The sequence below is a fragment of the Polypterus senegalus genome, chromosome 13 (genome assembly GCF_016835505.1).
Source record: "Polypterus senegalus isolate Bchr_013 chromosome 13, ASM1683550v1, whole genome shotgun sequence".
NCBI classification, from domain to species: Eukaryota; Metazoa; Chordata; class Cladistia; order Polypteriformes; family Polypteridae; genus Polypterus; species Polypterus senegalus.
Genome location: NC_053166.1, coordinates 159654435 through 159669185, shown reverse-complemented (window position 1 = coordinate 159669185; position 14751 = coordinate 159654435). Strand labels below are relative to the sequence as shown.

Sequence of the window (14751 nt, the reverse complement as noted above, 5' to 3'; positions counted from 1 at the left end):
CACAGCTATGCACGCTGGCTGCTCGACTTTTGCTGGGCAGGAGACCCCAGTTTTGCAGACACGCTCATGATATCAAAAGTCTCAGCGCTTTTGGAGGTCATTCATATATTATATATATAGCAAAATACCCGCGCCTGCAGCGAGAAGTAGTGTGTTAAAGAAGTAATGAAAAGAAAAGGAAACATTTTAATAATAACGTAATAGATTGACATTGTCATGAGTGTTGCTGTCATATATATGCCTGCCTAAATAAGTCACCCTCGCTTTGCTCTTACTTTTTACCGCTCATTTAATCATGGCTAGTGGCAGAAAAATTATAAAATGGAAGGAGGATGGCTTTACCAAAACAATTATTGATGGCGAATCGATTATTCATAAAGCTTGAATTGGTGATCTGTTTTTCTGTGTTAACCTCATATTTTTCATACTTCTTCTCAAACTAAGGTGGTGCGAGGGTAAAATGAATCGGGATGCGCTGATCAATGTAATCCGTGTACCAGGAAATCATGCATTGACAAAAGCTCCCTTTGCTTGTAATGCAAAGTGTGATTAAATGCATTATTTTTAACGCTATGGAGCACATGCATCAAGCTTCTCAGCTGTGCTTGTGCTAAGAAAAGGAAAGATTTTAAAAATAACGTAACACGATTGTCAATGTGACCTTTTGTAAGTAGTGCCTGGAGGATTCAGTGTGTAGAAACTCTATAGAGACAGCGTGTGTATTAACTTGTGGATTTTTCTGTGAGTATTTGGTGGCAGTCTGAGGAAGTTGCTTGAAGAGGCGTTAGCTGAGCTCAGCTTAGAGCGAAATGAGGTGGGAGGGGAGATGATGACGTGACTCCCCCACCCGCCTTAACTGTCAATCCCCCACAAACACAGTCTCGGAATTTGCATAAGCACACCCCTTCACCTACAATTTTAACTTAGTTACAAAGTGATCAAAACTCTCGCTTATATCCTCGTCCTCTCATTAAACTTGTATCCCGCATTACCTGTGGGCATGTGAAACGCCAGCGGTAGCCTGTCTATGAACTTAATTTAAAGTTTAGGTTTACACCTTGCTTTCTTTCCGAGGTAGCAGCACTCATGAATATGGTTGTATATGTCACTTTCGCGCTTCTTATTGTTTCGCTGCCTTCTCAATTATATAATGCATGTTTTCTTAAGCACTTCTTGGAGGTCTTCCTGGTTTTCTACGCACTGCGTTGACAATCAGTTCACGTGATTACGTGGGAGGCGTGATGATGTCACACGAAACTCCACCCCCCACGTCATTGCAGCTCAACTCCATTACAGTTAATGGAGAAAAATACCTTCCAGTTATGACCATTAGGCGTAGAATTTCGAAATGAAACCTGCCCAACTTTTGTAAGTAAGCTGTAAGGAATGAGCCTGCCAAATTTCAGCCTTCTACCTACACGGGAAGTTGGAGAATTAGTGATGAGTCAGTCAGTGAGTGAGTGAGTGAGGGCTTTGCCTTTTATTAATATATATATATATAAACACACACATACACACACACATACACATATACATACACACACATGCATATATATTAGGTATAATATATATATATGTATATATTAGTTATATAAGTTACAAAAGTTCACTGACGACACTGCTATCGTGGGCTGCATCAGGAGTGGGCAGGAGGAGGAGTACAGGAAGCTAATCAAAGACTTTGTTAAATGGTGCAACTCAAACCACCTACACCTGAACACCAGCAAGACCAAGGAGCTGGTGGTGGATTTTAGGAGGACCAGACCCCTCATGGACCCCGTGATTATCAGAGGTGACTGTGCAGAGGGTACAGACCTATAAATATCTGGGAGTGCAGCTGGATGATAAACTGGACTGGACTGCCAATACTGATGATCTGTGCCAGAGAGGACAGAGCTGACTAGACTTTCTTAGAATGTTGGCGTCCTTCAACATCTGCAATAAGATGCTGCAGATGTTCTACCAGACGGTTGTGGCGAGTGCCCTCTTCTACGCGGTGGTGTGCTGGGGAGGCAGCATAAAGATGAAAGACGCCTCACACCTGGACAAACTTGTTAAGAAGGCAGGCTCTATTGTAGGAGTAAAGCTGGACAGTTTAACATCTGTGGCAGAGCGACAGGCACTGAGCAAACTCCTGTAAATCATGAAGAATCCACTGCATCCACTGAACAGTGTCATCTCCAGACAGAGGAGTAGCTTCAGTGACAGACTGAGCAGATCGTTCCTCCCCCACACTATGCGACTCTTCAATTCCACCCGGGGGAGTAAATGCGAACATTATTTAAAGTTATTGCCTGCTTTTACATGCATTTTTATTACTATTTAATTTAATATTGTTTTTTGTACCAGTATACTGCTGCTGGATTATGTGAATTTCCCATTGGGATTAATAAAGTATCTATCTATCTATCTATATTGGAGACGGTGGTACTGACCAGAAAGCAGGAGACAGAGCTGGAGGTGGCAGAGTTAAAGATGCTAAGATTGGCATTGGGTGCGACGAGGATGGACAGGATTAGAAATGAGGACATTAGAGGGTCAGCTCAAGTTGGACAGTTGGGAGACAAAGTCAGAGAGGTGAGAATGCGTTGGTTTGGACATGTGCAGAGGAAAGATGCTGGGTATACTGGGAGAAGGGTGCTAAGGATAGAGCTGACGGGTAAGAGGAGGAGAGGAAGGCCTAAGGGAAGGTGGTGAGACAGGACATGCAGGTGATGGGTGTGACAGAACAAGAAGATATGGAAGAAGATGATCTGCTGTGGCGACCTCTAACGGGAGCAGCCGAAAGAAGAAGAAGAATGTACCGAATGGATTTCCAATTATTTTTGTTGTACTTTGTGCAATGATAATAAGGGAATCTAATCTAATCTATGAGCCCAGGGTACGGAAGAGGGCTGCAAACACCACTGCTGATACGACTCGCCCCGGCATCACCAGGGCATCACCCAAAGGCTTCGCTCTGGCAAACGTCTTGATGCAGTGGAAGCAAACACGACACGTCACCTGAACAGAGCAGCTGTTCTGCCTCATCGGGTCTGAGCTTCGGCTCGGTATCTGTGTATACCTGCACTACACTGCACTCCGTGGTCAGTTTACGCCCCACTACTTATTTTGTGGATTGTCTCGGTATGCTGCATCATATTTTATAATGTTACATTTGTCTTTTGTGTTCTGCGTTGTCCTTGAATGTGGCACCAGTACTATCAAGACGAATACCTCGTACACATTGCGGTTTTTGGCCAATAAAGTGAATTCCGATTCTGACAGGCACCTGGTTAGCCCACCACTTTGGTAACACGAAAGTCGGATGAATGCAGAGCTCTTAGCAAACAACATTTTTTAAAGATGGCTACAGTGAAGATCAACACTACCCAGTGTGCCACTGCAGTCTGTGTGTTTAATACACTTATAGAAGGAGGAAGAGGAGGTGCTGATGGCCAAAAGCAAAGAGCTAAATAGCACATGGAATAGTCAAGAACGTAATGGAGAGAAACAGAAGCCAAGAACAAATGGCAGAGAAGAGGATGGGAGAGAGGAGAGGAGAGGCGCTCCACAGCACTCTGGTCCATCATGGAAAGGGAAGAGGAAACCTCATTCATTTAGGCACCTTGAGAAATGGAAACCCTAAACAACACACAGAGCCTTACTAGGCGAGGATGAAGCTACATGGCACACACTCAAAGACGGAATAAAGTGACAAGCAACTGGACTCCTTGACAAGGAGGAGGATGAGGACACTTTGAGAAAGGCAGATCAAGTTTATGAAGTACCTTCCCTCCTTAAGGTTTGCAGTTAGTGCTCTCACTGCTTTGATGATCAAGGAGACCTCACTTCTGGTGTTGGACCCATCACAGTGTGCCAGACATGTTGCTCCACTGCCTGAAGAAAAAGCAAATCGCAGTTCAAACACAAAACAAAAAACGCCACAGGAACAGCACTCACTACCGCAGAGGTTTAGGAGCCTCACCAGTATGCCGGAGTATTACAAGGTGGCAAGTTGTGGCATCATCTGAGCCAATTACTGTGACTGAACCTGGGGAAAGAAGACAGGGTGAGCTTTGATAACCAGGAGCTTCCTGCAGACCCATCTAGGAGTGTTTTTGGTTTTTATAAAAGCAACTTACCCTAACCCTAACCCATTCATCTACCAACACCTGTTTAAACCGATTCAGGGGGAATGGAGCCTGTCCCAGCAGCACTGGGTGTGGGGACAAGGTGCCAGTCCATGGCAGGGCCCAGTAAAGCACACATCCACATTCACACACACCCCATTAAAAACAAACTGCAGGACAAAACTGAAAACACGGGCCACCGCATTATGCACAAATGACAGGTGAATGTCACTAAAGCCTTGGCAGCCAAACCCAACACGCAGTCCAATGTCATTTCTCTCACTGTCAGCGGGCGTGGTGGCTGCCAACTCCCTCTGCTGGACGTACAACAGGAGCTTCGAGTCGATGGTCTCTGGCTTCTTCTCGCGGAAGGCCTTGGCTGTGATCTAAAATGGCAAAGAAAAGGTCTGTGTGAGCGAGTGTGTGGCGTGACCACCTTCGAGTGCCCTCGTGGGTTAGAAAGACTGTTTAATTTAGAAATATGAACAAGGATTGAACTTCTTAGAAATGGCAGGAATGCACTGGTGTTACTTACCACGCAGCAATCACCTCTCATGCCACTGCGGCCAACGTTCTTCAGCTGCCAGAACTTTCACTAAACACACGACTAACGTTTCAGATTTGAATTGTTGTCCACACTGCATGGCAATGTTCAAGTTATTTTTATGATCCATTTTAGAGGTCTATGCATGTAAACGTTTTCTTCCATTTCCGTCTTTTTTTTTTATTAATCTTCTACTCTTTATAAACTACAACCCGGCAAAAATTTGATGAACAGCAACGGTTATTATGTATGCAAAATATCAGACAAGTTAGAAAAAGAATGGCAGCTTAATGTCAATTTTTTTTTCCACATCGTCTAGCATTTGCCCCTTTTTTCATATTTGAAGCCCTTCAGTATTCTCACCATCCGCACGTTAGTAGAGGTCACGGTTTTCACACCAACGTCTTACTATGAGGGTCAACAAACTGAGAACCCAGACCTCCTCATTTGTCGGTGATAACATTTCAGGTGCAAATGGTTTCTCTGCCGGACCAAGTAGAAGTGCGCTTTTACACGGGCAAGTCAACAATTCTCAGCGCTTTTGTGAGGATTTTGTTTGGGCTGGCAGAACAATCCTTTGCACATGTGGAAGTATGGCACGTCTGTGGTCAGGGTGGCAAAGTTTCAACCTCAATCAGTCAGTTTCTCTTGTCATTTTCTAGGACTAAACCTGGCTGGGATGCTCTCCATTTGCACCAAAGAAGAACTACAAGGCTGACGTGAGCTACGAATTGGCAGCTCCTTACTTGCACCAACAGATTCGCTTTCAGTCAGCTACATTCTCACGCAGCTCATGCAAACCCGTGCCTTATTCAACGTTAACGGCAAGACACGTGCTTTTGTTAAATTACAGGTGAGTTTTGCGCAGCCCATGCAGTTCCATGGGTCAAACTGTCTGACAAAGTTGGCATACGTTCATATAAAATGAATGGGACTAGGATGTATAATGGGCACTTATACAAGGTTCAAGGGTACCGAGGGATGAAAATTTTCAGTCATAAGTAAAGACATCAAAGTAGATTTTATTCGATACGAAAGGCACTATATGATAGATAGATATGTGAAAGGCACTATATAACTGATAGACAGATATGAAAGGCACTAAATAATAAATAGATGTGAAAGGCGCTAAATAATAAATATGAAAGGCACTATATAATAGTTGTGAAAAGGCACTATATTATACATAGATATGAAAGAGATGGAGACAGACAGACAGATAGATAGACCTTTATTTGCCCCAAGGGGGAAATCTGGCTTTTTACAGATACACTTTCAATAAATACATAAATAGACTGATAGATAAATATATACACACGTACTTGAATGACTAAAAAGTAAGAAATGTACAAAGGAAGAAAAGAAAACGTTTGATTTGGCAGCCCCAGTCCCACTGAGGTGCTATGCAGGCGTATTGCTGTTGGTATAAAAAAAGCCCCTGTAGCGTTTCTTGACACACTTTGCTGAATAATCCTTTGGCTGAAATGTACCAACTTTGCCAGTCAGTTTTATGCAGATACCCACACTGGACTGGGAAAAGTTCAAGTGTACCTTAAAGTTATTTCCCTTTTCTCAAAGCTGTCAAAAATAATAGAGGCCCAATGTCATTTAACCCTCTACAGTGCCAGCAAACCCCACTCATTTGATGTGGGAGTAAATGCCAACTTTGCCAGGTCCATTTCACCCCTGTACCCATCTTGGGTCGGGTAAAGCTCGACTGTAATTTAACAAAGCCATCCATCTTGCTGTTCATGTTGAATAAGAACCTGGTTTGCACTCGCTGCGTGAGTAAGTAGGTGGCTGGAGGCAAATCAGTTGCTGTGAATAAGTCGCTAACTTCCACTTTTTTAAGAATTAGCAAAGCTTTCAACAGTCCAGTTATTTTGGTTGTATTGAGCGTTGTTGTAAAAATAAATCTAGATTAATTTAGCAAAATGCAGCCACATAAAGTGTGCAAAAAGAGAAAGACTCCGAATGCGATCTAGTTCCACTGTGATTTGTAGAAGGTTGTGCTGAATCATAAACATGCAAGTTACCTTCGCTAAACGCATCAGCTATATACACATACATATTATACACACACACACACATATATATATATATATATATATATATATATATATATATATATAATATATATAAAAAGGAGTGCACCGTGCTGAAGATGGAGACAGAAAAGGACGCGAGTTGAAACGGTAGATGACATACAAGAACTGCGGGGTCATCCTTCCGTGCCCCTGAACTGGATAAGCCGGCTGCTGAATGAACTAAAGGATGTAAACCCCGAACAGGCGCTGCTGCCAGATCAGTCGACACTAAATATGACCAGCAGGTATGAACGCAAACAAACGCGTATCTGAAAGTTCACCGGCGGACAGCGCTTTCTGCTTCCCTCCGAGGAGCCTCATTTCACTCTAAAGCCGATTCTGTATCCCCTTTCAGCAGTTCTGCTCAAACGTCCAACATCGGAAATGGGCTCGTTAATCACCCACTTCACTACCCGCGGTATTCGGAACAAACGTCGCCTTGTGACACTCACGCTTACCTGCAGCTCGGGATATCTTTTACACAATTCACCGGTACTCCCGTGGGAGGCTATCCTTTCACCGTTGACAAAGAGGGGCATGCTGATACATTCAGGTTATTTTAAAACATTCCCTGCGGAACCGCGTAAAGCAGTCGATGCGCTTGCCAGCCAGCGCTTCCGAATTAAACACTGCGCGTGCGTCATCCTAATACTTTGCAAAGGTTAACGGGATTTGTAGTCTCTAAAGATAAATTGTGAACGGAGCGCATTCTTCTCCGCCTTTCTCCTACGGAATTTTAAGCAGCTCGTACACCACACAGTGGCGTATTAGATAACAACAGTCAAACTCTACCTGTGTTAAGTGCCTTCGCACGCTCTTGTTAATACTTTATTTGCTTCTAAAATTAATCTCAGCCCCGTTTCAGTGTCCATTATGCCCCTAATCAGTCTACTTCACTCAACGGAATAAAACCGCGAATCTATTAGCAGGTATTTGTTTGCCTCCCACAGGTCATCTGCTAAAGTCAGTCTTGTAGTTAATCGAGTACACTTGTTAACGACATTCTCTACTTGGATATACGGGGCTGATATTTATAACCATAAACAATGGTTATATTTTGCAGTCCAGGGATTGTTTCTGCCTTGTGCCTAATGCTTGCTGGCTGCGACCTGGCTTAGGATGAACAAGTTTGGAAAATGTATGGATAGATGGATGGATGACAGAATTCCTCATTTGTGACCTGTGTACAGTGATCTATGTCAAGGGGTCCCAGACTCTTTTTAAGTCATGGTCCCCCATTACCACCAACCCCCCAAAATGTGCCATCAGGTAAAGAGTCCCCTCTAATACAAACCAATGCTCCAAATCTGGGCATGATCCTGGATCTTGGTTTCTGCTGCCTCGTAGCATGAATTTAGATAACAGCAGAACTAATATTCAAAGCAAATGCTTAAGTACGGCAGACTATCGATGAATATCAATCACGGCAATGGCTCTAGGCCACGGTACGCAAACTTTTTTTCTTGGCGTACCTCACCCAGGAATTGAAATGTTTTGAAGCAAAGCCTTTTTTTTTTTTTTTTAAATCTGAAATTGTTAACTCTTTCTAGGCACTAAAAAGGATATTTCTGTAATCCCCCTTTCCATAATATAGCATTTGTGAATTTTAACAAGTGGATTTATCCATAGTTTTTGTGTGGGCCTGTTTATTCATTTTCCATATATATATATATATATATATATTATATATATATATGCTAAAGGCTTTATACTGCTTATGGTTTACAAAGCCTTAAATAATCTCACTCCATCTTATATATAGGAGTGGCTGACATCTTATATTCCAAATCGTAACCTTAGATCTTCAAATGAGTGTCTGCTTAGAATTCCAAGAGCTAAACTTAAAAGAAGGGGTGAGGCGGGCGGGCAGGCGGGCGGCCTTCTGCTGTTATGCACCTCAAATCTGGAATAGCCTGCCAATAGGAATTCACCAGGCTGACACGGTGGAGCTCTTTAAAAATCTGCTAAAAACACGTGACTTTAACATGGCCTTCTCATAACTTCACTTTAATTTAATCCTGATGCTCTGCATATTCAATTAATTATCATTACTATTCATATGTGTGTGTGTGTGTCTAGGAGCACGTATTGATACGCTGCACTGCCGCACTCGCCACACAGCAAACCAACTCATGGTGGCTCCAAAATCTGTACTAACCCCTACTCTCTCTTCTGTTCTTTCTGGTTTTTTTTGTGTGGTGGCGACCTGCACCACCACCACCTGATCAAAGCACCGTGATGTCCTTACATTGATGGATTAAAGGCCAGAAGTCCACGTGACCGTCATCATCAAGTCCTTCCATGAGAACCCTGAATACTGAGGACTGATCATTTATGTCAGGTAGAATGCCTAGAGGGGGCTGGGTGGTCTCGTGGCAGCAGATTTTATTTTTTTCTCCAGCCATCTGGAGTTTTTTCTTTTTTTTTTTGGTTTTTCTGTCCTCCCTGGCCATCGGACCTTACTTTTATTCTATGTTAATTAATGTTTTCTGATTTTAATTCTCACTTTGTCTTTTTTTCCTCTTTCTTCATCATGTAAAGCACTTTGAGCTCCGTTATTTGTATGAAAATGTGCTATAGAAATAAATGTTGCTGTTGTTTATGTAATCAATTATTTTTAATATCAAAACAGTAATGCTGTTTTTATTATTTACTTACAGTGGTATGAAAAACTATTTGCCCCCTTCCTGATTTCTTATTCTTTTGCATGTTTGTCACACAAAATGTTTCTGATCATCAAACACATTTAACCATTAGTCAAATATAACACAAGTAAACACAAAATGCAGGTTTTAAATGATGGTTTTTATTATTTAGGGAGAAAAAAAAATCCAAACCTACATGGCCCTGTGTGAAAAAGTAATTGCCCCCTTGTTAAAAATCACCTACCTGTGGTGTATCACACCTGAGTTCAATTTCCTGATTACTGCCACACCTGTTTCAATCAAGAAATCACTTCAATAGGAGCTGCCTGACACAGAGAAGTAGACCAAAAGCACCTCAAAAGCTAGACATCATGCCAAGATCCAAAGAAATTCAGGAACAAATGAGAACAGAAGTCATTGAGATCTATCAGTCTGGTAAAGGTTATAAAGCCATTTCTAAAGCTTTGGGACTCCAGCGAACCACAGTGAGAGCCATTATCCACAAATGGCAAAAACATGGAACAGTGGTGAACCTTCCCAGGAGTGGCCGGCCGACCAAAATTACCCCAAGAGCGCAGAGACGACTCATCCGAGAGGTCACAAAGACCCCAGGACAACGTCTAAAGAACTGCAGGCCTCACTTGCCTCAATTAAGGTCAGTGTTCACGACTCCACCATAAGAAAGAGACTGGGCAAAACGGCCTGCATGGCAGATTTCCAAGACGCAAACCACTGTTAAGCAAAAGAACATTAGGGCTCGTCTCAATTTTGCTAAGAAACATCTCAATGATTGCCAAGACTTTTGGGAAAATACCTTGTGGACTGATGAGACAAAAGTTGAACTTTTGGAAGGCAAATGTCCGTTACATCTGGCGTAAAAGGAACACAGCATTTCAGAAAAAGAACATCATACCAACAGTAAAATATGGTGGTGGTAGTGTGATGGTCTGGGGTTGTTTTGCTGCTTCAGGACCTGGAAGGCTTGCTGTGATAGATGGAACCATGAATTCTACTGTCTACCAAAAATCCTGAAGGAGAATGTCCGGCCATCTGTTCGTCAACTCAAGCTGAAGCGATCTTGGGTGCTGCAACAGGACAATGACCCAAAACACAGCAGCAAATCCACCTCTGAATGGCTGAAGAAAAACAAAATGAAGACTTTGGAGTGGCCTAGTCAAAGTCCTGACCTGAATCCAATTGAGATGCTATGGCATGACCTTAAAAAGGCGCTTCATGCTAGAAAACCCTCAAATAAAGCTGAATTACAACAATTCTGCAAAGATGAGTGGGCCAAAATTCCTCCAGAGCGCTGTAAGAGACTCATAGCAAGTTATCGCAAACGCTTGATTGCAGTTATTGCTGCTAAGGGTGGCCCAACCAGTTATTAGGTTCAGGGGGCAATTACTTTTTCACACAGGGCCATGTAGGTTTGGATTTTTTCTCCCTAAATAATAAAAACCATCATTTAAAAACTGCATTTTGTGTTTACTTGTGTTATATTTGACTAATGGTTAAATGTGTTTGATGAGCAGAAACATTTTGTGTGACAAACATGCAAAAGAAGAAGAAATCAGGAAGGGGGCAGATAGTTTTTCACACCACTGTATTTGCCCGACACCTTTATCCACGGTGACTTCCAGTGTTCGAAATACAGTATAATTTCGGTACATGCCTTTTGTTTTTCCAATTAGATCACAGACAGGTGAAGTGACTTGCTCAGGGTCACACAGTGTCACTAGCTCAGGGTCACACAGTGTCACTAGCTCGTTATGAACCAACAACTTTAGGGATTGAAGTTCTGAGCCTTAACCGGTATGCCAAACTGTGATCCATCCTATATTAATACTTTTCCCATCTATTCCTGTATATTTCTATTATATAGTGCCTTTCTGACCTGAAACTGCAGTACTCTTTGAAACACCGAGTTGCATCTACAGAGGACATCTTCATCCAAGGCGTCATCCATTTGGTTGCATGTCCAATTGGAGCACAGGCTGGTGAAATAACTTGCTCAGAGTGACATGGTGGCAGTAGTGGGATCAGAACCCACGACCTCAGGGTTAGATGTCCACTACACCACACTGTTGCATTTACAAGACGTCTAGAGTTACATTTCAATCCGGGTCTAACGCAGATTACATACGTCTGGTCAAAAATGCAGAAAAACAACGCCAATGGTTTCAAGTCAACGTAAAGGCTGAGCAGCTCTGCTTCTCCCTTCATCCCGTTTAACAAACAAAGGTTACCGAACAATAGCGGCTCAACTGAAACAGAATCTTTCACTGTTGATCAGTATTACTAACACTAAAATGAAATGCTACATACATGCAAATTATTGTTGTATATTTTTCTGCACTAGCCTGCAAGTTTCTAAAACTTCTGAAAAGGACGATACAGCAATCAAGTTTACCAAAACTAAAAATATTAAAATACTGCTGTAGCGGACCCAGGACAGAGCGAGGGAGATATTTTGCAGAATGCTCAAGTCGGGGTGATTAAGGCGCCACTCACCTGTTATGACGCACCCCGTCCGCCTTGATACGTTGTTCTCCGGAAGTCTCCATCCTGGCATGCATCGGCTCAAAGAGGTGGGGAAGCGAGGAGGAACGGTTACCTTGGATTCCACGGGCATGAACACGGAATGGGAGAGCGAAGTCATGTGACTGAGACAGGACTGGAGACTCGCTGCAGGGGCATTGAGGGATGGGAGTGGTGGAACTAGCATGGAGACCCCCCCCAAAAAAAAAAAAACATCAGTTACACGGTGGCTGAGCCTACGGGATTTGACTAAATGCTAAGTGCTGTATGAGGGATGCTTTAACCTTTAAAACTAACAGATTTCAGGTAATGATGTTCTGAATGATGGGCTACTGATCGAGATCGGTCGACTTTCACCCCAAATGACTTGATCGGTGATTAGCAAATGAGCTGATCTCAAAAAGCGCTTTTTTTTTTCTTTCTGAATCTGCACCTTTAAGCTTTACGGTAATTTAGTTGTAGTGCTTCTTTATGCAAAGTATTACGGCACTTGAGGAAGTACAGAGTCATTTTAGTGTTGAACTTCCCGTAAACAGAGAGAGAGCAAAGAGGCAGGAATATCAGCTTTTAGATGAAAGCAAGTGGAGAAAATAAACGGAGAAAAAGGGAATCGGAGGAGCCGTCCTGTGGGTGGAGAGGAAGGTGCAGAACAGCAGAGAGTAAGACAAGTGGACTAATTGAGACCTTTTTACATTTTGTCCTGTAATTAAAAAGGCTCTCCTTGTCAGAATGGGGACTGTGAGCGAGTCTGTGTTTCGTACGCAGCTCACATTTAGAATTTGTAAAAGAAAGGACAAAAGAATTTATCTTCTCTGCTTACTAAACAATAGGATTGTTAGATGAAGAGCTACACGCGTCAGTTTTACGAGTAACCTCTTTTAGGACGTGAGCCTTGTGTCTTCATTAGAACTGTGGCTTGTAATTATGACTAATAATAATAACAATTCTTTGCATTTATATAGAGCTTTTCTCACTACTCAAAGTGCTCAGCAATTGCAGGTTAAGAGCCCAACAGAGCTGAGTTCCTTTTGGCATTTACGGGATTCGAACCGGCAACCTTCCTATTGCCAGTGCAGATCCTTACTTAAAAAAAAAAATAAAAATAAAATCAGGAGTGGTCTCCCCTCAGCTGTCTTGTATAATCAGATATGCGGACTGATATTTGAGGAGTAAACCGCAAGAGAAGGGTTCTATTTTTATATTATGTACATTAAAGAACCATCAACAAGTCAAATCAAATGAATAATATATTGAACAATTATTATAAAAGTTGAATACCATATATACTCGCGGATAAGTTGGGTCTTGAAACGCAAATAAATCGATCAGACCCCGACTTATACGCCCGTTCAAAAACACGACACTTAGTTATTATTATTATTTTTTTTTTTCATCTTCTTGCCTCCTCCAATCTCACACACCAGTTTCTCAGACACATCGAATTTTGTTGCAGCAGCTCAGTTAACAATTTCTTTCACTACTTCAACAACTTTTAATTTAAAACCAGCTTCGTATTTTCTTCTGATCGAACGCTCCATCGTAGATAAAGGATACTCTTATGATAAAAGGTGTATGAGGGTGTGAGATACAAAAAATACAAAACAGTGCAAATGTCGCTTCAACAAAGTTCGGGTATTACCGTGTGGTCACGTGGGCACAATACGAAGAAAAAGAAAAAAGGCCGTGTGCTCCGTGGTGACTCTCTCAGGTGGGCGTTAACATATCGGAATCTCTTGGACCAATAGCGTGAGTTTTCCAACCGACATTATAAAATACTGGAAATTATACGGTAAAAATCAAGCCCCAACTTATACGTGGGAGAACTTGAAGGCGAGTAGATTCGGTAATTTAGACTCTGCAGCTACATGAATAATAATAAAAAAAAAAAAAATAAAAGTACCACTTCTGGTTAGCGGAAATAGCCCCAAATTTGATAGAAATCTACATTTTGTACCCAATACTTTGTGGTAGACGACCGGGGAGCCTGCCTCACCGGGACACCTGGAGAAGAGAAGGACCAGGAGGGGGGCAATGTCTTCCCCGGGGCGCAAGAAGGCAGCCCCCCTGGATTACATCAGGGCCACGGATTGGTGAGCATGGAAGCGCAACCCTGTGGGGGAGAAGGTCCCTTTCAGTTCAGTTTGAGTTCAGTTGGCCTTTTGTTGTCTTCCTGACATTTTGAGAGAAGACCTTTAAACAGAGCTTTCTATTTGCTTAGCTGCTGGACACCTTCCAAGGAGCTCCAACACAAAAACTCTCTTTTTCACTTAATGAGTAAGGATATATAATCAATAACTAAGGAACTGAGCCACCTTGGAAAGGTCTTTGAATTTGAACAGGAATTGGTATAATTTTGGTCTCTCTGCCTCTCCCTGACATTTTCCACCTTGAGAAGACCAACCCTATCATGGCAGCCATATTGAGAGAGGCAGGCTGCATGGCCCTATGTAGAGGATGATAGATATATATATGTGAACGGTGCTATATAAGATAGATAGATAGATATGAAAGGTGCTATATACGATAGATAGATATGAAAGGCACTATATAATAGATAGATAGATACTTCATTAATCCCAAGGAGAAATTCACATAATCCAGCAGCAGTATACTGATACAAAGAAACAATATTAAATAAAATAGTAATAAAAATGAAAAAAATTAAAATAAAATTAATGTTATTTACTCCCCCGGGTGGAATTGAAGAGCCGCATAGTGTGGGGGAGGAACGATCTCCTCAGTCTGTCAGTAGAGCAGGACGGTGACAAAAGTCTGTCACTGAAGCTGCTCCTCTGCCTGGAGATGATCCTGTTCAGTGGATGCAG

General features: G+C 42.3%; 1 protein-coding gene across 1 annotated transcript in view; it reads right to left on the bottom strand.

Annotated features, from left to right (window-relative positions):
• The window catches only part of ntan1 (N-terminal asparagine amidase), a 31717-nt gene extending 24322 nt beyond the window's left edge, over positions 1-7395 (bottom strand). The window contains exons 1-4 of the mRNA XM_039774053.1: positions 7202-7395; positions 4396-4498; positions 3968-4033; positions 3771-3879 (exon numbers count right to left, since the gene is read on the bottom strand). Coding sequence (XP_039629987.1) covers positions 3771-3879; positions 3968-4033; positions 4396-4498; positions 7202-7282 — 359 coding nt within the window. The 5' untranslated portion in view covers positions 7283-7395. The remainder of the gene's footprint in view (positions 1-3770; positions 3880-3967; positions 4034-4395; positions 4499-7201) is intronic.
• Positions 7396-14751: the final 7356 nt, after the last annotated feature.